General features: G+C 41.0%; 1 protein-coding gene across 2 annotated transcripts in view; it reads right to left on the minus strand.

Annotated features, from left to right (window-relative positions):
• Positions 1–5,147: 5,147 nt before the first annotated feature.
• GSPT1 (G1 to S phase transition 1) overlaps positions 5,148–27,763 on the minus strand; it is a 48,867-nt gene continuing 26,251 nt past the window's right edge. For both annotated transcript variants that reach the window (XM_007985982.3, XM_007985992.3), the window contains exons 7-15: positions 25,874–26,054; positions 25,093–25,247; positions 24,792–24,932; positions 23,474–23,567; positions 21,354–21,434; positions 15,164–15,337; positions 13,343–13,432; positions 13,018–13,186; positions 5,148–10,173 (exon numbers count right to left, since the gene is read on the minus strand). In XM_007985982.3, coding sequence (XP_007984173.3) covers positions 10,121–10,173; positions 13,018–13,186; positions 13,343–13,432; positions 15,164–15,337; positions 21,354–21,434; positions 23,474–23,567; positions 24,792–24,932; positions 25,093–25,247; positions 25,874–26,054 — 1,138 coding nt within the window. In that variant the 3' untranslated portion in view covers positions 5,148–10,120. The remainder of the gene's footprint in view (positions 10,174–13,017; positions 13,187–13,342; positions 13,433–15,163; positions 15,338–21,353; positions 21,435–23,473; positions 23,568–24,791; positions 24,933–25,092; positions 25,248–25,873; positions 26,055–27,763) is intronic.

A 27,763-nucleotide genomic window follows, 5' to 3' on the forward strand; every position in this document is an offset into this window, starting at 1 on the left:
AGTTTGCTGTTTATTTTTATTTATTTATTTATTTATTTTTTGAGGAGGAGTTTCGCTCTGTCGCCCAGGCTGGGGTGCAGTGGCCGGATCTCAGCTCACTGCAAGCTCCGCCTCCCGGGTTCACGCCATTCTCCTGCCTCAAGACTCCCGAGTAGCTGGGACTACAGGCGCCCGCCACCTCGCCCGGCTAGATTTTTGTATTTTTTAGTAGAGACGGGGTTTCACCGGGTTAGCCAGGATGGTCTCGATCTCCTGACCTCGTGATCCGCCCGTCTCGGCCTCCCAAAGTGCTGGGATTACAGGCTTGAGCCACCGCGCCCGGCCTGCTGTTTATTTTTAACTCTTTGTCCTCATACAATCTATGTGGGTATCACAAGTACACCATTTTGCTGCTAGGTATCATAGTGCACACCAACCCCACTCAATACATGATTAACAAACAGATTCTTAATCCAGTCAACCTGTATTTAGAGTTATATTCCCCAAGGAATGGAATATTAAGGCCAATCTTAGAAGTAATTTCTACATTTAAAAAAAAATAGGTTAAATAGCATAAGGTTAGTTCTCTTCTCCTCCTTTTGCTGAAAGGGATACTATTAGTCTCTTTTTATCAATGACAATAGCAGCTGATAACTTGCAGGACTGTGCTCTTCTAGCCAGTCCCAGTATATAACTGGTAAATGTTATAACAACTCAAAGTGCTACTTTATTCAAATTAGGAAAGTTTTTTTTTTTTTTTTTTTTTTTTTTTAAGATGGAGCCTCTCTCTATTGCCCAGGCTGGTGTGCAGTGGCGTGATCTCAGCTCACTGCAACCTCTGCCTCCGAGTAGCTGGGATTACAGGTATGTGCCACGATGCCTGGCTAATTTTTGTATTTTTAGTAGAGACGGGGTTTCACCATGCTGGCCAGGCTGGTCTAGAACTCCTAACCTCAGGCAGTCTGCCTGCCTTGGCCTCCCAAAGTGCTGGGATTACAGGGGTGAGCCAGCGTGCCTGGCAGGAAACTTTTAAATAACTACTATACTGTAAAGTATTATGCTAGGTCATCAATAAGGATCTATAAAAGGACTTAGAGAAAATAAGTTATTCATACACAGAATTGAATAAATCTACCAAAAAAAAGAAAAAGAAAATGATTTAGCCCTGAAGTTTAAAAACAGTTATTTAGTAGAGGTGCAAGTCAGGTTAGTTCTGTAAGTTAGCCCTAGCACTATGAAAGTCATAGGGACAATCCAGTTTTAGAATTGGCCCATCATTTAGAAATGGCACCTCAGGCCAGGCACAGTGGCTCATGCCTATAATCCCGGCACTTTGGGAAGCCGAGGAGGGTGGATCACCTGAGGTCAGGAGTTAGAGACCAGCCTGGCCAACATGGCAAAACCCCGTCTCTACTAAAAAAAGTTTAAAAATTAGCCGGGCGTGGTGGCACATGCCTGTCATCCCAGCTACTCGGGACACTGAGGCAGGAGAATCGTTTGAACCTGGGAGGTGGAGGTTGCACCGAGCCAAGATCCTGCCACTGTACTCCAGCCTGGGCGACAGAGCAAGACTGTGTCTCAAAAACAAAAAGGAAAGGAAAGAAATGGTGCCTCACAGGCAATACAGGGAAGACCCTCTTTAGGGTTGGAAAGGGAGATGAGAAGGGAGCTCATGTTATTTCACCCACCTATTAGGATCATTACGTTATCTGTTTATCCTTGGTGAGTTTTATAAAAGTAGATGAAGAAGAGGTGAGACTTTTCTCTCTGGTTTTACTTCCTTGCATTAGAGAAATTCAGAAGAAAGGTATTTGCATTTGCAACTAACCTGTCAAAGAATGCTAATTGGAAAGCAAAATCAAATCTCCCTTCAAGGATAGATCATTTGAATTAGAAAGTATTCATAAAATGGAGTATTAGCAAAAAAAAAAAAAAAAAAAAAAAGAGCTGCTGATACACACAACATAATCTCTGAAACATAATGTGCCAAAGATGACAAAGTTGAGTTCAAGCTATGTGATTCCAGTTATGTAGAGTTCAAAAACAGACAAAACTATTATAATGGCAAAACAGTGAATGCCTTGGCAAGAGGGGATTGGTTGGAAAGTAGCAGAGGAGAGCTTTCTGAGGTGATGTGTTCTGCATGTTGATGGGGTGTTTACACAGTTGTATACACTTGACAAACTCATTGTAAAATTAAGATCTGTGCTTTTCACTGTATGCAAATTTTACCTTAATAAAAAATCCTCTTTTTTGTCATATAACATCTGTCTTCTGGAACTTCCTTACAAATCATAATTACTCCTAAGAATCTACATCTTGAAGATTCATTTTTTATCCTAAAACCTGATGTATTTGCCAGGGAATTAACAAAGATAGTGATGTCGACTGCTTTTAAGTAACTTCTGTAGTTTTAAAAAATTGATTCATAATAGAGGTACAAATTTTCAAGGTGCATGTGATAATACATTGATATAATGTGTACCGATCAAATCAGGGTAATTGGGATATCCATCGCCTGTTTATCTCCATGCTGGAAACGATCAAATTATTTTCTTCTGTTTGGAAATGTGGAACTTGTGTAGTTGATAAGCAAATACAAAGTCGTTTGGGAGTACTGTGCCCAGTTAAGTGGGATGAAATCCTCATTAAAAATTTCAACCTAAATACAACTACAAGGTACAAAACAAATGTGTTTTTTTTCCCCATTATGCCCTCCTAATTATTTTTACCAGTAGCTTGACTCTTGACTAAGCTCAAACCAGAGAACAGAACTTTTAGTGAAAATGCTTTAAACATGTAAACTAATATTACTGTGTTTGATGATGATCATTTCCATAGAAGGCAAATGTTTAGGAATCACATGTGGGCAATGGGATGTTAAGAAAATGTGCAGCTAACATTAAATGTGACTCACTGCAGATAGAGGAAATTTTTGGCCTGTTTTTTTTTTTTTTTTTGAGATGGAGTCTCATTCCCATTGCACAGGCTGGAGTGCAGTGGTGCCATCTCGGCTCACTGCAACCTCCACCTCCCGGGTTCAAACGATTCTCCTTCCTCAGCCTCCCAAGTAGCTGGGATTACAGGCTTGTACTACCGTGCCTGGCTAATTTTAGTATTTTTAGCAGAGACGGGGTTTCGCCATGTTGGCCATGCTGGTCTTGAATTCCTGACCTCAGGTGATCCACCCACCTCGGCCTCCCAAAGTGCCAGGATTATAGGCGTGAGCCACTGTGCCCAGCCTGGCATAATTTTTAACAGAAGGATGATATTCCAAATAATTCAAAAAGTACACTCCTCAGCTAGAGGAATTTTACTTGTTGTAGGCAGTCTCTTATTCCTAGCAGAAAACATATGACAATATTTCTTGCATGTAATATGGGTGCACAAAGCCTTCAGAAGCAATTTGAAGGAAAGATTGACAGTAACAAGAATTTCACTTAAAAACAAAACAAAACAAAAAACAACAGCATCTCATTATGTTGCCCAGGCTAGAATGCGTGGCAGTTCACAGGCGTAACCATAACCCACTGCAGCCTCGAATTCCTGGGCTCAGGTATCTTCCCAACTCAGGAGTAGCTGGGAGTACAGGTGTGTGTCGCTGCATCTAGCAAATTTCCCTTTTTTTTTTTTTTAAAAAAAAAAGACAGTCTCGCCCTGTTAACAGGCTGGAGTGCAGTGGCGCTATCTCGGCTCACTGCAACCTCTGCCTTCTGGGTTCAAGTGATTCTCCTGCCTCAGTCTCCCCAGTAGCTGGGACTACAGGTGTGTGCCACCATGCTTGGCTAATTTTTGTATTTTTAGTAGAGACAGGGTTTCACCATGTTGGCCAGGATTGTATGGATCTCTTTACCTCATGATCTGCCCACCTCAGGCTCCCAAAGTGTTGGGATTACAGCCATGAGCCACCACACCCAGCTGGCAAATTTCACTTTTAAGACCAACACATTGAATTAACTCTAAAGAAGACAAAGTAAATATAAGTAAACAAAAAAAGGATGTTACATGACTTTTACAGTTCTTAATCCAACATCAAAATGGCCATAAAGGCTTAAAAATTGTCACTAATGGTTAAATAATTTTCCAGGATTTTTTTTCCACATGGCCAAAGAGGCTAAACTTGTGTTTTAAGACACTTTTAAGTTTGGTAAGCTTTAAAATTCTATTTTACTGTTATTTGGTCTTTATTCTAGATTGAGATACACAATCTTTCACTACAGATTTACAGCATCCAAGGTATTAATGGCTATTTTTCGTGTTTTTTTTTGAGATGGAGTCTTGCTCTTGTTGGCCAGGCTGGGTGCATGGCGCGATCTTGGCTCACTGCAACCTTTGCCTCCTGGGTTCAAGCAATTCTCCTGCCTCGGCTTCCCAAGTAGCTGGGATTACAGGCGCACGCCTCCACGCCCAGCTAATTTTTGTATTTTTTAGTAGAGATGGGTTTTCACCATGTTTGCCAGGCTGGTCTGGAATTGCAGACCTCTTAAGTGATTTGCCCGTCTCGGCCTCCCAAAGTGCTGGGATTACAGGCATGAGCCACTGTGCCTGGCCTGAACCTCTACTTTAATAGCAAGCTTGGTCCCAAGTTTTAAGCTATGATTGGTTTAATGCCAGATACCTAGAGGCTGACTGCCAAAACCTCAAAGTGATTCACCTAAAGACAGTTCAAACAGGACCTTAGTGAGTACACAGGAATGAACTGCTGTCATTCAAGTAGCCATTGTATATATTACCTTTATCATTAATTTCTTCTTGCCCTTGCACATTGAATAAAACGGGCAAGCACTATTTGGTCTCTTGATCTTTATTAAAAATCCTCAATGTAGAGGTTCATAGTTCTGACAATAATTGACGTTTCCCCCAACTCTGCTAGTCACATAAAACCACATACTGTGATCTAGTTATTTATTATTCAGCATCTCTAACTTCCTATAGGGTTATTTTTTGTTTCCTAAGGTGGTTGTATACATTATACAAAAGACTTGCATACCATATGCAAGCAGATGACGTTTGTGAATCCCTTATGTGACAGAGCTTATTAGCTGTCACATCTACAAACCTGTTGGTAGATGGTTCCAATAGCTGATACAAAAACAAAAGGATTGTACAGAAAAGGGCATGGATGGCTTTTGCTTGTTACAACACAGGTAATTACAAACGACAAATCCTTCAAAAGGGAAGATGACAACTTTTATTGTTATTACAAAAGCAAATTTAACTTGTCATTTGAATAATTGCAAGAGCAGACTAAGGGCTTAATCCTCACACAGGCACCAAGTCAGGCACAGTAGGTAGCTACAAATCATAAGAAAAAAATTTCTTTCCTACCTAGAGCACTCTTCCATGCTTTGGAATTAGGCTAAAAAACTCGCAAACCTGATCAGCTCCCTTTAATCCTCTTTTTTTTTTTTTTAAAAGAGATCTAGGTATTAACCTGCTGTCTAGCGAAAACTAGTCACTAAGTCCTGGCCTGAGATACCCACATTTCCTTTAGAACAAACAGAACTAACAGGTGTGTACATTTCTGAGCGCCCGATGTGTGAGTCCTTAAAATGCAGACCTTGCAGGAGGCTCAGACCTCAGTTTCACCTAACGCATGTGGAGGAAATGGAGGTGACAATAGTCACCTGAAGAGTGCAAGGGCTCCAGCTCCAACACACTCTTCCCCAGGCAGCAGGAAAAGGAGGTAGCAAGGACTTGGGCTGACATCTGAAGCACTAAGCTAATGTGCCTGGTAGAGGGGAGCCTCAGGAAGCACAAAATGTCGTTCCACCTGTGCTGTCCGCAAACCTGAGGTTTCCACATCGTTTTAAAGGGCACAGTGGCAAATGTGACAAGGCAGAAAACAATAACCATTTCAAGGATCACTTAAGGAATCCTGGTGTTTTCTGCCTAATCAGATGTAGTGCCAATCTGCTTTTCCCTTATATTGGAGAACATAAAGGTTTTAATCTCCACTCCCACACCTTCAGGCCCTTGTAATAATCCTTAGTAAACAACTCAGCTAGCATTATTGTTTCAAGGAAGCATAGGATTAGAGGTATGTGAGAAGTGTATTTATTGAAGGGAAGGGAAGACTAAGTTCTAGGATATTGAAGTCAAGAATATCCTAGAGCCAAAAACCACCAAAAGTTGAACCAAATCTACCTGAACTGAATTCTGACAGTAAACTGGGTCAAATGGAATCCACATTATTACTACTAGAAAATAAAAACACTTCCTATTCCATTTACTATGAAATCTAATCTAACCACAACTGACTGCTGTAAATGTAAACCTAGTTAAGTCTTTTGTGCTATGTGATTACACTTAACAAGTTGCTGCCATGGCGAGATCTCTAAAGAAAGAACCAAGATCAAGAATGTATACATGGCATCTGCTAGAATCACTGAAAAAGTTAGCTGGAAGAAATAAAGCCTATTATTTGGAGACAGATAATTGTCCCCTAAAACCACTGGTTGCTCTCTCTACCTTATGTATGTCTGTGAGAGGATTAATGGCACAGTTTGTTGTGATAAGGTAGGCCAACAATGAATATAACATTTAAACCATCCTAAAATCAGAGCTATAGTGCTATAACCAGATTTTTCACAAACGGTTTTAAAGTTGAAAGTTGCCTGATGGTAAGAGCTGTAATAAAACTGCATATTTTCCCCTTGACTACCTTAAATCCCTACCCAAAGCAATTAAGCTATCATCCATGAAGTAGCGGTCCATGAGGAAGTCCATGCCAGTAAGGAAAGGTGCTACAGTGCTGTTATGTATAATAGTCATCAAAGATCACGGAGTAATTACAGTCATTACTAGTGTTCCTGAAGATCGCCAAGGGAGTTTAGCTGATTTTTTTCCAGAGTTCATCTTGGGAAAAGTTTTTGACCCAATAGGTTCAACTTTTTTCTTGGGTTGCAAAACTGCATCTGGCTGCAAGTCTGACCCAAAATATGCGCAGCACATCAGCTGAGAGGATGCCGGCAACTGTTGAACTACATCACAGTTCAAAGTCCCATATTGTGAGAGCAGTACTTGTAGTTTATGTAACCAGCAAATGTGAGTTACCTCTTGTTACAGTGAACAACCTGCACTGTTAGAGTTTAGGAACTTTTGACATTCAGTTATCACATATTTCAAAGATTTTCAACTCAAAACAAAACAAAAATACATGGGCTTAATTATTCAGTAACACTTTACTATTTGTCACTTAATCTCAAGACAATACACACTCAGTCCAACTCTTTTGGTTTGATTTTACATAGATTTTCACTTACTTTTGCAAAGTAAAAACAAGAAATGAGTGCTGTATTTCCCCCCTCCCACAGTAAGAAACAAGGGTTTAAAATGGCAATTACTTAGATGTTTATTTCAACATTTCTTAAATTCACTTTATTAATTTAAAAAACTAATTAAATAATCTAGCATGAAAGTTATATAAAGAACATCATTAATGTGAAAAGATGCAAGAAAAAAATCATTCTAGTAGAACAACGTTAAAGATAGAGAACAAATGCTTAGGTAATACCCTAAATATGCAGCCAACTACCCTATTTTTGCACTGTCGACCATCTAAACACGTTTGCATTTGCAGAAGACAGAATGACAGCACAGGAATTTGTATTGCTCTATATAAAGGTCCAATGTCTCCACATAATGCCAAGTTCACCTTAGACATTTTACTTCCTTATCCAAATGAATAGCCCGTGTAAGCAGGATTTGAAAATGCATTAACCTTAAAAAGATGAGAACAATTCTCAAAGCCCATAGAACTTATGTTGCTGGTTAATTTTAGCATTGAAATTCTTTTGAATAATCTAATCTTGCAAATATGCAAGAATCCAGTGGAATTTTTACAGTTACATTTGTATTTGTATGACCTGTTACTTTTTAGAGGTAGGCCTTTCACAGTTGATATCCAAGTTACTTAAGAGTCTTGGCAACATGCACATAATATTCTAACAGTGCAAATGTTTTAGTAGCAAACATAACTTATTTTTTAAAAATGTGTTCAATTTAGAAAGGAAACTCTTATCTCTGGAAATGATTTCAGTGGCTCTTGAACTTTTAAATATTCATTAAAATTCAAGCAATTATTAGTATTTGTTTTTAATAACATGGAATTACAAAAAGAACTATTATGTTTTGATTAAAGCTCCTATATTTTCCAGAAAAATAAAAGCCCAGATATTTGCAGACATAATAAAATGTATTTAAATTTCATGCAATAGCCATAATTATAATTTTAAGAATCTGTAAAACAATAACTTTGCTCTGTCCATAAGATGTAGCCTCATTCATGAAATGAATGGGAATTTCACAGTTAAGAAAACACTAGGCCAAGCATGGCGCCTCACGCCTGTAATCCTAGCACTTTTGAGAGGCTGAAGCGAGTGGACCACTTGAGGTCAGGAGTTTGAGAGCAGCCTGGCCAATATGGTGAAACCTCGTCTCTACTAAAACTACAAAAATTAACTGGGCCTGGTGGTGGGCTCCTGTAATCCCAGCTACTCAAGAGGCTGAGGCAGGAAATTGAATCCGGGAGGTGGAGGCTGCAGTGAGCCGAGATCGAGCCACTGCACTCCAGCCTAGGTGACAGAGTAAGCCTCTGTCTCAAAACAGAACAAAACACCCAATAGATTAAGTTTTATGTTCTGTGACTGGAAATACAGTCTGTCCAGGCTTTTCTTTTCTGAGGAGCAAAATTATAGGGAAAGGACTTGTCATTAAATATACAATTACAAAGTACCTTATTTAGACAGAAATCACAATCTAAAAGAGGCCCTCTTTGATAAATGGCAACACTCAACATCAAGGGGGCTTCGGATAAACCTACAAATTGCCTCCATTCCTCATTTTTCTCATGAAAAATTTCAGAGTCATGATAATTATAGCACAAAGTCATTCAATCTAAAACCACCATAGTGCTGCACTGTGGTTCATCAAAAACATGGTGAGCAAATTTCAGCTTTACACTTAAGAAAACTCAGTGCATTTCAAATAATTGAGATAAAACTTACACTGTGCTTGATTCTACTTATCGATGATAATTTTAGTCTGTGCAGATTCTGATGATTCGAAATATGTTTATTTAGTTGCTGGGTTGAGATTTAGCTTTAACCAGCAAGGATCATCCAACCTTCAAAGTTATTGGTAAAAAGAGTAAACTGGGTAACTTGTAGAAGTGGCACTTGCAACTGATACGGTTTTCATACTAGAAGCATGCAGCTCTTATAAATACTAAAAGAGGAATTTTTGCCAGGTCTTAAACATGCTTTATTTGTTGTAAATTCCACTAATTTAACGAGTTAATGGAATTTTCTCTCGGGGTACAATTTCATTATGCTTTACTTACAAAAACTACAGTACGCTGTTCATTTTAAAACAACTTACTGTGTTTAAGAAATCATGTTACAATATAATTGGAAAAAAAATAAATAAATAACTAAAAGACCTAGTGAAGCAGTGTCACATTTGGATAAAGGGATTTAACTGCATGTATGCATTAACAATCAAAAGAAGGGGTCAAACTAATCCTTTCCTTTAATACAAACTTGAACACTGTGAATGCCTCATTTATAGTGGGTAGGGAAAGAGTTTATAAAAGTCCAAGTAATAAAATGTATTCAATTACTTGGGAAAGTTAAAAAGCTAATGCAACAATGTTACATCCAGATAAAAAACATTATTCAAAAGCAATTCAAATACCGAAAAGGATTTCAAATTGAATATTTTATTAACATGGTAGTTGCCTTTGTAACATGTGCACACACACTCGCACACTCAGAATGATCTGCCTGGGGAAAAAATACTAAATATGCCTAAGGGGAAAATGAAAAATAAAAAAATTCCTGTAGGTTTTCATTATTGTAGGCAATTATGTCCACATCACTTACAAAGCTATTGCCAAATCTGTCCAAGGAAGCAGAGTTTGAAGAGGGGGCTAGGGATGGGAATCTTGGGAAAAATTCAACAGTGGCATAGCAGAGCTCTCAATATGAGAAAGCTGACATAATGTGGACTTTTGCTGTGAATTTCCTCTTTGCAAAATACGGGGAGAGGTTTATGGGCAGAAAATAAGAGAAGGCGGTGTGAAGTAGGCTTTTGCAGTCAATTTTCCTCACAGTATTGTGCAGGGTCATCAAGAAAATGCTTAGTCTTTCTCTGGAACCAGTTTCAGAACTTTTCCAATTGCAATGGTCTTACCTAGAAATGAAATTTTTAAAAAATCTTTCAGTAGTTAACAGCAAGTCTATATAAGATACTAAAACTTATTATTTTAAATCACAAAAATATTTTTTACAATGTAAGTTACTAATTAACTAGCTTTACTGCCAAACCCATGATACTTCTATTTAGGTCGTCTTAATAAGTGGGTCTTATTTGGGGGAGCTGGTAAAGAGATGGTTCCCTGTATCAAAAACCTATCTCCCCCCGCCCCCCACCAAGCAATTCTCCTGCTTCATCCTCCCGAGTAGCTGGGATTACAGGTGCCCGCCACTACACCCAGCTAATTTTTGTATTTTTAGTAGAGATGGAGTTTCACCACGTTGGCCTGGCTGGTCTCCAACTCCTGACCTCAGGTGATCCACCCGCCTCGGCCTCCCAAAGTGCTGAGATTACAGGCATGAGCCACTGAGTAAAGACAGAGTCTTACTCTGTCCACCCAGGCTGGAGTGCAGTGGTGTGACTTCGGCTGACTGCAACCTCCTCCTTCCAGGTTCAAGCGATTCTCCTGCCTCAGCCTCCCGAATAGCTGATTACAGGTGCCTGCCACCATGCCCAGCTGATTTTTGTATTTTTAGTAGAGGAAGGGTTTCACCATGTTGGCCAGGCTGGTCTTGAACCCTTGGCCTCAGGTGATCTGCCTGCCTTGGCCTCCCAAAGTGCTGGGATTATAGGCGTGAGGCACCACACTGGGCCAAAAACCTCTGGATTAAAAAAAAAGCGGGGGCGGGGGGAATATCTGTATTTGTGGAATATCCACACAATGGAATACTATTCAGCAATAAAAAGGAATAAATAATATGTTACATGGTTGAACTTCAAAATCATACTAAGTAAAATAAACTAGACAAAGGACCACATACTTTATAATTCTATTTATGGAGTGTCTATAAAAGACAAATTGAAGGCCGGGTGCGGTGGCTCAAGCCTGTAATCCCAGCACTTTGGGAGGCCGAGGCGGGTGGATCACGAGGTCAGGAGATCGAGACCATCCTGGCTAACATGGTGAAACCCCGTCTCTACTAAAAATACAAAAAACTAGCCGGGCGAGGTGGCGGGCGCCTGTAGTCCCAGCTACTCGGAGGCTGAGGCAGGAGAATGGCGGGAACCCGGGAGGCGGAGCTTGCAGTGAGCCGAGATTGCGTCACTGCACTCCAGCCTGGGTGACACAGCGAGACTCCGTCTCAAAAAAAAAAAAAAAAAAAAAAAAAGACAAATTGAAAAGTGTTTGCCTAGGGGTGGAGGTGGGAATAAGGGGTGATTATGAACAAGTATAAGGTTTCTTTTTAGGTGTTCCAAATGTTCTAACATTAGTATATGGTAATAGTTGGAAAATTCTGTAAACGTACTAAAATTCATTGAATTATATATTTAAAACAGGTTAGTTTCATATTATGAAAATTGTATCTCAATAAAGCTGCTAAAAAAATCCCAAAACCTATCCTTAAGTAACTGAAAAGACACAGCAATCGCCACTGACTACAATGCAGTGAATACATCCTTCTGGTAGTACTCCTGTGGACTGAAAGGAATACAAAACCCATTGGGTCTTGTGGAAAACCTAAAAGCCAAGTTATCTTTTTTTTTTTTTTAACCCAAGTTATCTTTTAGGGAAAAATAATTCTAGGGTTAAGAATTCCTGCTACATTAATTGCTTTTCTTCTGTCTTCCTGATTTTATCAGGTTCTGAGTGGTAAACTAAAACTATCATTTTGTTATATTAATAAGATAAACACAATAACCCGTTTTACTATCAACCAGAAGAGTTCTGGGCCTTTAAAGTAAAATAAACATTGTCTTTATACAGTTTTGTCCAATGTAAGGTTCAGGAACTGTATTCATCACCAGGGCTTAGCACAGTTCCTGAGACTTTGTAGATACAAAGTAGTTTTTGCTAAATGGAATTGGAATGAGCATGTGAAATGACTATTCTGTATTTGAATGGAACTATAAAGTTTTATATAAAGTCTTCTATAGTCTTAAAATGGTTATCTAAGTTAGAAATATTAACAGCCGGGACAGGCTCGGTGGCTTACGTCTGTAATCCCAGCACTTTGGGAGGCCAAGGTGGGTGGATCACGAGGTCAGGAGATCAAGACCATCCTGGCTAACACGGTGAAACCCTGTCTCTACTTAAAATACAAAAAAGTAGCCGGGCATGGTGGCGGTGCCTGTAGCCACAGCTACTCGGGAGGCGAGGCAGGAGAATGGCGTGAACCTGGGAGGTGGAGCTTGCAGTGAGCCAAGATTGTGCCACTGTACTCCAGCCTGGGTGACAGAGCGAGACTCCATCTCACAAAAAGGAAAGGAAAAGGAATATTAACAGACCATAAGGAAACGTTTCATAACAATCATTTTGTTTTTATGCCAAAGAAGTTCATGACCCCGAGATGGGAATATTAGTTGTTCTGCGTCACCGAGAGGTAGGCAGAAATGGATGCACACAAAAGGTCACAAATATTAGACCTCTGAAAAATTAGGTGTAAAAAAAATCATTCTCTGTATCCCTTTTAATCTCCAGACATATTACAAAGGATTACATCATAGAAATGTCTTAGTAAACAAAACAGCCCTCCAAATCCACTACTCACAAAACATCAAAATTAAGATTCTTTACGTATAACATTACTAGATTTGGCATTACTGCTAAAACACGTGGTCAATTCTGTTCAATACATTCAACTCATAAAACATTCAAATGAATACAGAATCTGAATCGAAGTTTTCTGTGAACCCGCTGCAGTGTGTACTGTACTGAGATGATGAAGATGACCAAAGCTAGGTATCCTGGATATACTACTAGACATCAGTTTAAAAACTTACCCTCATCTCTTAAGGTAAAACGACCCATCTGAGGGAAGTCTTTAAAGGTCTCCAGGCAGATGGTTCCTGCTGTCCTTAAGCGAGCAATGCATACTTGATCTTGTTTCACAAAACGGGGTCGGGTCTTACTTTTTTCTCCTGATTTTTTGTCTACCAAGCAGATTAAGGCCTAACCAAGAAAAGAGTATGAGAAAATCAGAATAATGCCAAATGAAATAATGTTTAAGAACAGGTATAGAAATAAAAGTGCATCACTGTTGCTGATTAGAAATTATGAAGATAAAATGGTATTAAAACCGAAATAAACCAGTTATCTTAAACTCACTGTTATTTCGACTTCCTCAATACAGGTATGAATATGCAGCACCGCATTATAGCCTGGGCAGATGATGGATTTGTGCTCTATAATCACTATCTGTCAAACAAACACACACACACATTCTTATCTTTATCCTTAGGGTAAAAAAGAATTCAGTGTTCTTAAGCGCCATATAAATCCCAAGAATTAGTGTTCTAATCTCAGTAGGACACCAACTTAAAAGTGATTTTTTTTTTTTTTTTTTTTTGAGACGGAGTCTCGCTCTGTCGCCCAGACTGGAGTGCAGTGGCCGGATCTCAGCTCACTGCAAGCTCTGCCTCCCGGGTTTACGCCATTCTCCTGCCTCAGCCTCCCGAGTAGCTGGGACTACAGACGCCCGCCACCTTGCCCAGCTAGTTTTTTTGTATTTTTTTTTTTTTTTTTTTTTTTTGAGACAGAGTCTGGCTCTGTCGCCCAGGCTGGAGTGCAGTGGCCGGATCTCAGCTCACTGCAAGCTCCGCCTCCCGGGTTTACGCCATTCTCCTGCCTCAGCCTCCGGAGTAGCTGGGACTACAGGCGCCCGCCACCTCGCCCGGCTAGTTTTTTGTATTTTTTAGTAGAGACGGGGTTTCACCGTGTTAGCCAGGATAGTCTCCATCTCCTGACCTCGTGATCCGCCCGTCTCGGCTTCCCAAAGTGCTGGGATTACAGGCTTGAGCCACCGCGCCCGGCCTAAAAGTGATTTTTGTATTAGAGGTGATACGTTTGTCTTACTAATTTTGTTCACAGGATGGGGTCAGGCTGCTTGACCTCAAAGCATGAATTTCAATATCCTGTCCTCTATTAATCTTCTTGGTGAGTCCCTGGTCAACTTTCAAAACACAGCAGGCTGGCTGGGCACAGTGGCTCACGCCTGTAATCTCAGCACTTTGGGAGGCTGAGGCATGGTGGGCAGGGGGAACACTTGAGGCCAGGAGTTCGAGACCAGCCTGGACAACATGGTGAAACCCCACCTCTACTAAAAATACAAAACAATCAGCTAGGCCTGGTGGTGGGCGCCTATAATTCCAGCTACTCAGGAGGCTGAGGCAGGACAATCACTTGAATCCCGGAGGTGGAAGTTGCAGTGAGCCGAGATCGTGCCATTGCACTCCAGCCTGGGTGACAGAGCAAAACTCCATCTCCAAACAAAATAAAAGACAGCAGGCCAACTTTCTTCTCTGGGAAGCCTTTCCTCATATTCCCCAAGGAATTAAGCTAATCTTTACCGCTCAGAAGCTACCTAGATGTAAACTTATCCAGCTTTATCCATTTCTCAATATCCAAGGTCCAGTAAAGTAAACAACTTTACATCTGGCAACAAAATCTAACTTCATTAGTTGTCATACCTTAGAACAGACCTTTAAAAAATTCTGTTAACCACACCAGTCACTTACTCTGTCATTCTCCTAGGGAGGTTACCTTGTTAATAACAGGGAAACTTGTGTGATTTCTTGTCTGGAAAGCTATGTGCTGTGAATGAGCACATAAACCATGACTTCCACAGTAACTGTGCTCCGGTCAAAGTAAATATTAGATACTCTAAAATGTATCATCAGGAGATCAAACATAAAAAGGAACTTACAAAGAATACTCCTCATCCAGTAAGCACTTGTACCAGCTTGAAGATCTTGTATGAGGTGCCTATTGTGGTTATGATATATAAGTGGCTTATAATATTTCCATTCCCCTTCTATACACTAAGATGGGTTAACTGGCATGTCACCAATAATCAGGACAAAAGGCACTGATATTCCAATTTCATTTAGACATTAAAACCCACTATTACAACGACAATAATTTGTTTACCTGGGCATCAAATGTGCGTCCAGAATGACAAAGATTATTAGGATCACAAAGTATAAATCCGGGAAGAATCTCCTCTTCTTCAATTCCTTTCAGTCTGATTTTGAGGTTTTCACCTGGGGCTACAGTATCCGTTTCTACATCATCGGAAAGTATTCCAAGAACTTCCACGTTGTGCTTTAAAATAAAACAAGATTGGAGGTTTTCTGACACATTCACTGCATTATGGAACATAAAATGATCTGAATGTCTGCTCAATAAAGAGTTGCAAGATTTGACTGTAAACACTTATTATATCTGTATGACATAAAATCTTAGCCTAGATATGATCGGTGAAAATCATATCCTAGAAGTATAACTGCCAATTAAAGTATTAACGTGTCACCTTTTAAATATCACATTCTAATCATTTCCAAATAGAATACAGTATACACTAGCATTTGCCTTTTTTACTTTTTCAAAATCAAAAACACAATATTTGGATTTCAGTTTCATGGATATACTTTTTATTATTATGGAATTCTATGAAGGATTTAATAAACCTGTCTTCCATTACCTATCAATCTCCAAATATCGGAATTGTGCACTACTTAAAAGTTATTGAACTAAGCTTTAAGTCTATCACCTATTTAATGAATACATAATTTCCTTTTGGTGTGATCAAATGCTCTGGACTTAGATAGTGATGATGGCTGCATAGGACTGTTTTTTTTTTTTTTTTTTTTTTTTTTTGAGACGGAGTCTGGCTCTGTCGCCCAGGCTGGAGTGCAGTGGCGGGATCTCAGCTCACTGCAAGCTCCGCCTCCCGGGTTTACGCCATTCTCCTGCCTCAGCCTCCCAAGTAGCTGGGACTACAGGCCCCCGCCACCTCGCCCGGCTAGTTTTTTGTATTTTTTAGTAGAGACGGGGTTTCACCGTGTTAGCCAGGATGGTCTCGATCTCCTGGCCTTGTGATCCGCCCGCCTCGGCCTCCCAAAGTGCTGGGATTACAGGCTTGAGCCACCGCGCCCGGCTGTTTTTTTTTTGAGGTGGACTTTTGCTCTTGTTGCCCAGGCTGGAGTGCAGTGGCGTGATCTTGGCTCACTGCAACTTCCACCTCCTGCGTTCAAGCCATTCTCCTGCCTCAGCCTCCCAAGTAGCTGGGATTACAGGTACCCGCCACCACGCCTGGCTAATTTTTTGTATTTTTAGTAGTGACGAGGTTTCACCATGTTGGCCAGGCAGGTCTCAAACTCCTGACCTCAGGTGATCCACCCACCTTTGCCTCCCAAAGTGCTCAGATTACAGGCGTGAGTCACTGTGCCCAGCCTAAACTCTTTGTTTCTAACAAAATAGTCCATAGAGCTAGGTAGTCCACATGCCTTTAGCCCAGCTACTTGGAAGGTTGAGGCATGAGGATTGCCCGAGCCCAGGAGTTTAAGGCTGCAGTGAGCTACGATCACACCACCGCACTGTAGCCTGAGTGACACAGCGAGACCCTGTCTTTAAAAAAAAAAAAAAAAAAAAAGGGCCAGGCGCAGTGGCTCACGCCTGTAATCCCAGCACTTTGGGAGGCCGAGATGGGCGGATCACAAGGTCAGGAGATCGAGACCACGGTGAAACCCCGTCTCTACTAAAAATACAAAAAAAAAAATTAGCTGGGCGAGGTGGCGGGCGCCTGTAGTCCCAGCTATTCAGGAGGCTGAGGCAGGAGAATGGCGTGAACCCGGGAGGCGGAGCTTGCAGTGAGCCGAGATCACGCCACTGCACTCCAGCCTGGGCGACACAGCGAGACTCCGTCTGAAAAAAAAAAAAAAAAAAAAAGTTTTTAATGTAAAAATAAAATAATTATGGAAGCCTCCAGTTCTGATGCCAGTATTGCTCCTCAGTACTTCCAATGCTGGCTGTGGCAGTAAGGTGAAGCAAAAGAACAAGTGATGTGAGAGGAGATACACATGAAATTCACCATCAGTGACATTTACTACATTAACAATGCTATGCAGGCCGAGTGCAGTGGCTCATGCCTCAGCACTTTGGGAGGCTGAGGCGGGTGGATCAACTGAGGTCAGGAGTTTGAGACCAGCCTGGCCAACATGGTGAAACCCTGTCTCTACTAAAAATACAAAAGAAAAAAAGCAATTAGCCAGGCATGGTGGCAGGTGCCTGTAATCCCAGCTACTCGGGAGGACTGGGCAGCAGAATCACTTGAACCCAGGATGTAGAGGATGCAGTGAGCCAAGATCGTGTCATTGTACTCCAGCCTAGGCAACAAGAGCGAAACTCCATCTCCAGGGGGAAAAAAAAAGGAGGAGGGGTGCCAGGCGTGGTGGCTCACACCTGTAATCCCAGCACTTTGGGGGGCTGAGGCAGGTGGACCATGATGTCAGGAGTTCAAGGCCAGCCTTGCCAAGATGGTGAAATCCTGTCTCTACTAAAAATACAAAAATTAGCCAGGTGCGGTGGCGGGCACCTGTAATCCCAGCTACTCGGGAGGCCGAGGCAGAGAATTGCTTGAACCCTGGAGGTGGAGGTTGCAGTAAGCCGAGATGGCGCCAGTGTACTCCAGCCTGGGTCACAGTAGGAGACTCCGTCTCAAAAAAAAAAGAAAGAAAGAAAGAAACAAGAGTTTAGAAGTCACTCACCTAAAAAACAATCTGTATTGGCTGGGCGCAGTGGCTCACGCCTGTAATCCCAGCACTTTGGGAGGCCGAGGCAGGTGGATCATGAGGTCATAAGTTCAAGACCAGCCTGGCCAACATGGTGAAACCCCGTCTCTACTAAAAATACAAAAATGAGCTAGGCATGTTGGCACGTTCCTGTAATCCCAGCTACTCGGGAGGCTGAGGCAGGAGCATTGCTTGAACTGGGACCCGGGAGGTGGAGGTTGCAGTGAGCTGAGATCGCACCACTACACTCCAGCCTGGCATACAGAGTGAGACTCCGTCTCAAAAAAAAAAAACAATAACAAACAAACAAAAAAAACACTATCTGTATCTCAGAACAGTTTCATAAAATATCAAAGTAAAAAACCAATTTTTAATTTAACCCATTGATTACTTACTGTGGTTAAAATACATGTAACAAAATTTACCATCATAACCATTTTAGGTGTACATTTCAATAGTATTAAATACATTAAAATATCGTACAACCAATATTCAGAACTCTAAAATCTTGTTATCTTGCAAAACTGAAACTCCCCATTCCCCCAAACCCTGGCAACCACCATCCTACTTTCAGTTGACAAATGTGACTATTCGAGGTACCTCATTTAAGTAGAATCATACGGTATTTGTCTTTTTGTGACTGGTTTATTTCACATAGCATAATGTCCTCAAGGTTCATTCATGTTGTGGCCTATGTCAGAACTTCCTTTTGAAGGCTGTACAATATTCTATTACATATATGTAACACGCTTGCTTTATCCATTCATCCTTTAGGGACACCAGGGCTGCTTCCACCTTCTGGCTAATGTGAATAATGCATCTATGAACATGTTTATACAGATATCTGAGACTCTGCTTTCAACTCTTTTGAGTATATACTCAGAAATGGTATTGCTGGATTATGTGGGAAATCTATGTTTGATTTTTTGAGGAACTGCTATATTTTTTCACAGCACTTGGCACAATTTTACATTACCAACAGTGCACAAGGGTTCCAAATTCTCCACATCCTTGCCAACACATGTTACTTTGTTTTCCAAAAAAAGTTTTTAACTGAGATGGGATCTTACACATAGACAACTGGCCTGGTCTCAAAATTCAAGTGATCCTCCTGCCTCAGCTTCTCCCAAAGTGCAGGGATGATAGGCGTAAGCCACCATGTCCAGCCCTGTGGATTTGATTTCTATTTCCCTAATGGTTAGTGGTGCTAAGCATCTTTTCATGTACATTTTGGCTGTTTGTACATCTTCTTTGGAAAAATGTCTATTGCAGTCCTTTGCCCATTTTTGAATTGGGTTGTTTAGTTTTTTTGTTGACTTGTAGGAGTTCTTCATATATTCTAGTATTAACCCCATATTTAGATATATGATTGGCAAATATTTTCTCTCATTCCATAGGTTGCCAACCCCATGAATTTTTTATTGTAAAAGTTTTGCCACTTTTTTATTTGATATTTGAGATGGAGTCTCGCACTGTTGCCCGTGCTGGTGTGCAGTGGTGTGATCTTGGCTCGCTGTAACCTCCACCTCCGGGGTTCAAGTGATTCTCCTGTCTCAGCCTCCTGGGTAGCTAGGATTACAGGCACCCACTGACACACTTGGCTAATTTTTTGTATTTTTAGTAGAGATGGGGTTTCACTATGTTGGCCAAGCTGGTCTCGAACTCCTGACCTCGTGATCCACCCACCTCAGCCTCCCAAAGTGCTGGGATTACATGCGTGGCCCAGTGTGCCAGCCGCCTCTATGTCTTTTAAACTATTCTAGCTCTGTTCCACTGAAATTCAGGAGGACTAAACTGAAGTGAGTTTTTGAGACTTGCTCAACTCTAGGACATTCTATACCTCCCTAGTGATTAGTATCAAGTGACAGCTTCCACAGAGAACAGCCACTTTCTCTATACTAGCTACTAAGGCCCCTCACTTGCAAATATGTCTGGGTACTAACTTCACTTATGTTTAGAGAATCATACTTTTTTCTATTCTGGTAAAATATAAATAATAACATTTAAATTTTAAACCATTTAGTTTGCAATTCAGTGCCATCTAGTGTATTCACCATGTTGTACAATCAATACCACTAATTCTAAAACTTTATTGTCCCAAAAAGGAAATCCTATACCCATTAAGCAGTCACTCCCTACTTTCCCTCCTTTAGCCCCTTGCAACCACCAAGCTGCCTTACACCTCCATAGCTTTTTTTTTTTTTTTTTTTTTTTCGAGAAAAGGTCTTGCTCTGTTGCCCAGCCTGGAGTGCAGTGGTATGATCAGACATCATAAATCATAGCAGCCTTGACTTCCTAGTCTTAAGCAATCCTCCTGCCTCAACCTCCCGAATAGCTGGGACCACAGGCATGTATCACCACAAGTGGCTAATTTTATTTTTCAAAGAGACAGAGTCTCCCTACGTTGCCCAGTGTGGTCTCCAATTCCTGAGCTCAAGCTATCTGTCCACGTCAAACTCCCAAAGTGCTAGGTGTTAGCCACCATGCCTGGCTCATCTCCATAATTTTTGTGACAACTCTACAGACAAAACTTAGTAAGGGCTGGGTGTGGTGGCTCATGCCTGTAATCCCAGCACTTTGGGAGGCCCAGGCGGGCAAATCACAAGGTCAGGAGTTTGAGACCAGCCTGGCCAACATGGTGAAACCCTGTCTCTACTAAAACTACAAGTTAGCCGGATATGGTGATGCATGCCTGTAATCCCAGCTACCCAGAAGGCAGAGGTTGCAGTAAGTCGAGAATGCACCACTGCACTCCAGCCTGGGCGACAGGGCTAGACTCCGTCTCAAAACAACAACAACAACTAACTAAGAACTCAACCTGAGAATTATTTTCATTCAGATGTTAGCCTTCAAGTTGCAAAGATAATAGGAAAAAGCAGGCTTTAAAATAGAAACATTTTAGAAGATACTATATATTCTAATCTCCAATGCACAAGGCATCAAGAAGCGAGATAATACAATTTGTAAGGTGCCAATTATGTCTAAATATTACATTTGATAATGGATTCTTTTTCTAATTTACTCTGCCTGGAGTTAGCATGGTAAATAAATTCTCACTGAAATCTAGCAAAATCCCCATCTGAAGGTACTGACGACTCAAGTATGTAGTCCAGCATAAGCAACATCTTTGGAGCTGTTAGAGAAGCCCTGCTTCAGGTTATCTGCAAACATCAGCAATTGAACAGTCAAAAATAACACAAAGGAGGTCAGGTATGGTGGCTCACGCCTGTAATCCTAGCACTTTGGGAGGCCAAGATGGGAGGATTGTTTGAGGCCAGGAGTTAGAGACTAGTCTGGTCAACATAGTGAGACCCCATCTCAATTTTTATTTAAAAAAAAAAAAAAAAATTAGCCAGGCAGAGTGGCACATGCCTATAGTCCCAGCTACTTGGGAGGCTCAGGTGGCAGGATTACTTGAAAGTTTGAGGCTGCAATAAGCTATGACTGTGCCATTGCACTGCTGCCTCAGTGACAGAACAAGACCCTATCTTAAAAAAAAAAAAAAAAAAATCAATAAATAGATGGGAAACAGCATAACCGATTCTTACCTTGTTTGGCATCATCACAAGCTGCTGGCCTTTACAAATAGATCCTGATTCCAGCTTTCCCAGGACCACAGTGCCCATATCCTGATGAAATGTAAAATAAAATCCAGTTTCAGACTTACTGGTGCTGTGTAACAGCTCAATAGCCCAAAGTGAAATTCTACACTGCTTATTCATAAAGGAAAATCATTTGCTTAAGTAGAAGGCTTAGGTTCATCTTAAACTCTAACAAATACTCTATAATAATTTGTCATAAGCATTTGTGTGATCATATTAATAATGCAGGGTGCCTATGATTTAAAAAGAAAATATGGTGCAGGGTGGGTACGGTGGCTCATGCCTATAATCTCAACACTTTGGGAGGCAGAGGGGGGGTGGGCCACCTGAGGTCAGGAGTTCGAGACCAGCCTGGCCAATATGGCGAAACCCCATCTCTACTAAAAATACAAAAATTAGCCAGGCATGGTGGAATGCCTGTAATCCCAGCTACTCGGGAGGCTGAAGCAGAAAAATCGCTTGAACTTGGGAGGCAGAGGTTGCCGTGAGCCAAGACTGAACCACTCAACTCCAGCCTGAGACAGAGCAAGACTCTGTCTCAAAAAACAGGCTGGGCTCGGTGGCTCACAAGGTCGGGAAATCGAGCCCATCCTGGCTAACACGGTGAAACCCCGTTTCTACTAAAAATACAAAAATTAGCTGGGTGTGATGGTGCATGCCTATAATCCCAGCTACTCGGAAGGCTGAGGCATGAGAATCGCTTAAACCTAGGAGGCAGAGGTTGCAGTGAGCTGAGATCATGCCACTGCACACCAGCCTGGCGAAAGAGCGAGACTCCATCTAAAAAAAGAAAAAAGGAAAAAAAAAAAGGTGCAAAAAACAACACAGAAATTCATGTTGGAAGATCTGAACTGATTGTACCAATTCAGGTTCTCCTGATCTCTAGGCCTGTTTCCTCATATATAAAATTGGAAAAAACAGTATTTGTTAAAGAAATTTAGAATGGAGCTAATTAAAGAATGATGTATTTGAGGAGGAGAAAACATTACATACATTGATACCGCAAAACTTAAAAAAAATTCAAGTTGGAAATCCAGTTAAAAACAAGGAAGTCTATTTTTTTTAAGATGAACATCCAGTGCTGGTGAGGCTGTGGTAAAACGAACACTCATGCTGCCAGTGGTAACAGAAGTTAGCACAGTATTTTTGTGATGCTGTTTATCAATATGCATCAACTTTAATGAGAAAATCCTTTGAGCCTAGCAGTTACATCTATGAGTTTATCACTGAGATATGATCCCTGGCTCATCTGGAAACAGCTAAAATAAACTAAACTTGTTGAATAAATTATGGTCTGTCTATACCACTAAAATAAAGCCAGTAAGAAAAAGACATCAATGTTATGTTGTTAATAAAGTTTCTGGACCAGGCACGGTGGCTCATGCCTGTAATCCCAGCACTTTGGGAGGCCAAGGCGGGCAGATCACCTGAGCTTAGGAGTTCGAGACCAGCCTGGCCAACACTGTGAAACCCCATCTCTACTAAAAATACAAAAAACAATTAGCTGGATGCAGGAGCACATGTCTGTAGTCCCAGCGACTTAGGAGGCTGAGGCTGGAGAATCTCCTGAACCTGAAGACAGAGATTGCAGTGAGCTGAGATCGCACCGCTGCACTCTAGCCTGGGTGACAGAACGAGACTCCATCTCAAAAAAGAAAAAAAAACCGAAGGCCAGGTGCAGTAACTCACACCTGTAATCCCCGCACTTTGGGAGGCCAAGGTGAATGGATCACAAGGTCAGGAGATCGAGACCATCCTAGCTAACACGGTGAAACCCTGTCTCTACTAACAATACAAAAAAATTAGTTAGGCATGGTGGCGGGTCCCTGTAGTCCTAGTTACTCAGGAGGCTGAGGCAGGGCAATGGCGTGAACCTGCAAGGCGTGACCTGCAAGCTTGCAGTGAGCCCAGACTGCACCACTGCACTCTAGCCTGGAGAACAGAGTGTGAGACTCTGTCTCAAAAAGAAAAAAAAAGAAAGAAAAAAAGTTTTCGTAATTAGAAACAAAATGCATAACAATGATTTCACCTCCCAAGAAACCCAATTTCTTTAACATTTTGGGTACCTTGTACTTATCCACAATTGGCAGCCTGATTGGTCCATCAACTGATCTATTGAAGTTTGGCAAATTATCCAGATATGGAATAAATGGTAATCCACTGAGAACATAACGACAATATCCATTAAAGAAAAGAAAGTCAACATAAATATCAAAATGTTAAGTTACATGACTATAACTTTAAACAGGTTATAACAATATTTTCATTCTACTCATGTATTTTTCCCATTCAACCAATATATTATCCATTTCATCTCACTTATTCCACAGAAAACTAAAAATATTACAAAACTGCTCAGTATAAGGCTTCCTCATAAACTTATTAAAATTTAGAAAAGTATTTTATAGCAAATAACCTATATGTAATAAATTGACTGTATTACTTAATTTTTATCGACTTTTCCAGTTTTGAAACCAAGATTCCATAAAATAATTTCCCCTTTAAACATATAGTATTAGCTGGGTGCAGTGGCTCATGCCTATAATTCCAGCACTTTGGGAGGCCGAAAAGCAGGTGCATCTCTTGAGCCCAGGAGTCCAAGACCAGCCTGGGCAACATGGTGACTCCCCATCTCTACTAAAAATACAAAAAGCAGCCAGGTGCGGTGGCATGTGCTTATAGTCCCTACGACTTGGGAGGCTGAGGTGGGAGGATCTCTTGAGCTGGGAGGTGGAGGTTGCAGTGAGCTGAGATCATGCCACTGCACTGGACAACAGGGAGAAAGCCTGTTTCAAAAAAAACCAAATAAACAACAACAACAAAAAAAGAAACACAGAGTCCAAGAATAAACTCATATTTATGGTCATTTGATTTTCAATGAGGGAGCCAATTCAATTCAATGGAAAAAGAATAGTCTTTTCAACAAATTGTATGTAAACAATTAATATATAAAAACAAAATGAACCTAGACACAGACTTTACATCTTACACAAAAGTTAACTCAAAATAAAATACACACCTAAACGTAAAAAACTTCAAAAATAAAACCTTTTGTGCTTCAAAGGACACCATCAAGAAGTGAAAAAAGGCAACTCATAAAGTGGGAGAAAATACTTGCTATAATCAGATTGCAGCTGATAAGGGACTGGTGGCCAGTATTAAAAAGAACTCTTAGGACTCAGCAACAATGACAACCCAGTTTAAAAATGGGCAAAGATCTAAGTATTTTTAAAACCAAGGTTACAGCTAATATTCTCTTAAACTACTTATAAAGATGTATGCTCAATAGCATATGTTAACATGTTACTCAGCGTATGTCTTTATAAGTCATTTAAGTAGTAACATCCTTTTCCTTTTTAAAAAAAGGAAAAAACAGTTACTTACATGTACCAAGGACAGAAATCCGACTGCTCTTTGAGATTTGCTCCAGTAAGTCCTGAGCAGGGCATAAAGTGAATGTCCTTTTTGGGATTGAAGCCAACTTTTTTCAAAAATGGCACTAGTTTCTCTTTACATTCTTCATATCTACAATTATAATATAACCAAAATAATTACAATGTAAACCAAGAACTCTAGTTTCCTAAGTAAACAGATTAAGGTTTAGAAAAACCCTAGAGAAAAAGGCGTACAATAACAAAACCATCCTTAGTCCCACTAACATAAAATACCAGACATCTACGCTCACCTCTCATTGCTCCAATTTACTGTTGGATCATCCATCTTATTAATTAGCACAATTAGGTGTTTTACACCTGCTGTCTTTGCCAACATTGCATGTTCTCTTGTCTGTCCTCCTTTTTCAAATCCAGTTTCAAACTCTCCTTTCCTGGCTGAGATTACCTAATTCCAAGAAAGGAAACAGTTTACTCCTACGCCTTCAGGCATACCCTTATGGCAGTAAAACATCTTTCCTTTCAGTTATATCACAAGTTTTTTTTGCAAGAAAATAGAAGCAAATGAGTTATGACGTACTTGCTTTTGAATGTCACAAATCAAACAATGTCTAAATGTTTCCAATCCCCCACATTCCCAAAATCTAGTATACCTGCATATTTTAAAATTCCAACATTTACTTTCTAGACCTTGTAACTACAAAAAAAAAAAAAAAAAAAAGGGATCTACTATCAGTATTTTGTGAAAATTGCAAAACGACTGAAGACCATATGAAACAGATGGTTTCCTATTCATCTTTTACCCATGGTGCCTAACGGCGGACTTGGCATTTAATAGAGACTAAGATCTGACATGGTAATAGGTAACAGCAACAGGAGAGAAAAGGTAAAATATATTTTCAGAAGTAAATCAAATTTTGAAGATTTCTTGAAGAGATTAGTATGATGAAAACTGACCGTGTACATCATTATATTTCACTACAACCTGAATTTGAGCTTTTAGAAGATAAATTCAAATTTAAAGACATAAGTGGGGCTACTAACAAATTAGATGGACTGGAAATGTCTTCTTACCAGCACAGCCAGATCAGCTTGAGAGGCACCACCAATCATATTTGGGACAAAACTCTTGTGGCCAGGGGCATCTAGAATTGTGAAATGCTTCTTTTCGGTTTCAAAATAGGCACGACCCACTTCTACTGTTTTACCTTTGTCTCGTTCTTCCTGATTTGTGTCTAAGGCCCAAGACAAGTACCTGAAATAATTTTTAAGAAAATAATAATATTCCTAAGAACATTAGAGTTTTTAGGATATTCTTCACCATTAAAGATATAATTGACAACATCCAGCTTTATGTCCATCACACAACAACTAAATCATGAACAAGACTGGTGAAATTAAAACTGAGCTGGGCACGGTGGCTCACACCTGTAATCCTAGCACTTCTGGAGGCCAAGGCGACGGATCACGAGGTCAGGAGTTTGAGACCAGCCTGACCAACATGGTGACGCCATGTCTCTACTGAAAATACAAAAATTAGCCGGGTGTGGAGGCGCCCACCTGTAATCCCACCTACTTAGGAGGCTGAGGCAGGAGAATTGCTTGAACGCAGGAGCTTGCAGTAAGCCAAGATCGTGCCACTGCACTCCAGCCTGGGCAACAGGGAGACGCTCCATCTCAAAAGAAAAAAATGTAAACAAAGAAATTGAAAGAATAGGGCTGGGTGCAGTGGCTCACACCTTTAATCCCCACTCTTTGGGAGGGTGAGGCTGGCAGATAACCTGAGGTCAGGAGTTTGAGACCAGCCTGGACAAAACCTCATCTCTACTAAAAATACAAAAATTGGGCATAGTAGTGCATACCTATAGTCACAGCTATTTCAGAAGCTGAAACAGGAGAATCGCTTGAAGTTGGGAAGTAGAGGTTGCAGTGAGCCGAGATCGTGCCACTGCACTTCAGGCTGGGCAACAGAGCGAGACTCTGTCTCAAAAAAAGGGGGGGCTGGGCGCAGTGGCTCACGCCTATAATCCCAGCACTTTAGGAGGCCGAGGCAGGCGGATCACCTGAGGTCAAAAGATCGAGACCATTCTGGCCAACATGGTGAGACCCCGTCTCTACTAAAAATACAAAAATTAGCTGGGCATGGTGGCACGTGCCTGTAGTCCCAGCTACTGGGGAGGCTGAGGCAGGAGAATCGCTTGAACCCAGGAGGCAGAGATTGCAGTGAGCTGAGATTGCACCACTGCACTCCAGCCTGGTGACACAGGGAGACTCTGTCTCCAAAAAAAAAAGAAAACTGAACAAATGTATTATTTTGATTCAAACCTTTGGAGGTTTTATATAAACACAGTCAATTATACAGTCTAGAACATTATTTTATGGCAAGTTGACAACATACACAGAAAAACTAAGTACAAATGCCAGTATCACTGTGTGTTAAGTGATAATGAGCTCCCTTATTACTTCATTTTTATACTCACATGGCACAAAATACAACACAAATAATGGGTGTCTTGAGAGTCAAAGGGTAATACAACTTTTTTGGATGGGCACAGTGACTCACGCCTATAATCTCAGCACTCTGAGAGGCTAAGGCAGGCGGATCACGAGGTCAGGAGATCAAGACCATCCTAGCTAACACAGTGAAACCCCGACTCTACTAAAAATACAAAAAATTAGCCGGGCGTGGTGGCGGGCACCTGTAGTCCGAGCTACTCGGGAGGCTGAGGCAGGAGAATGTTGTGAACTCGGGAAGCAGAGCTTGCAGTGAGCGGAGATGGAGCCACTACACTCTAGCCTGGGTGACAGAGCCCAGGCCATGCCTGGCCCTTTTTTTTTTTGAGACAGAGTCTCACTCTGGCCCAGGATGGAGTGCAGCGGCACCATCTCGGCTCACTGCAACCTCTGCTTCCCAGGTTTCAGCTATTCTCCTGCCTCAGGCTCCCAAGTAGCTGGGATTACAGG

The sequence above is a fragment of the Chlorocebus sabaeus genome, chromosome 5 (genome assembly GCF_047675955.1).
Source record: "Chlorocebus sabaeus isolate Y175 chromosome 5, mChlSab1.0.hap1, whole genome shotgun sequence".
Lineage (NCBI taxonomy): Eukaryota > Metazoa > Chordata > Mammalia > Primates > Cercopithecidae > Chlorocebus > Chlorocebus sabaeus.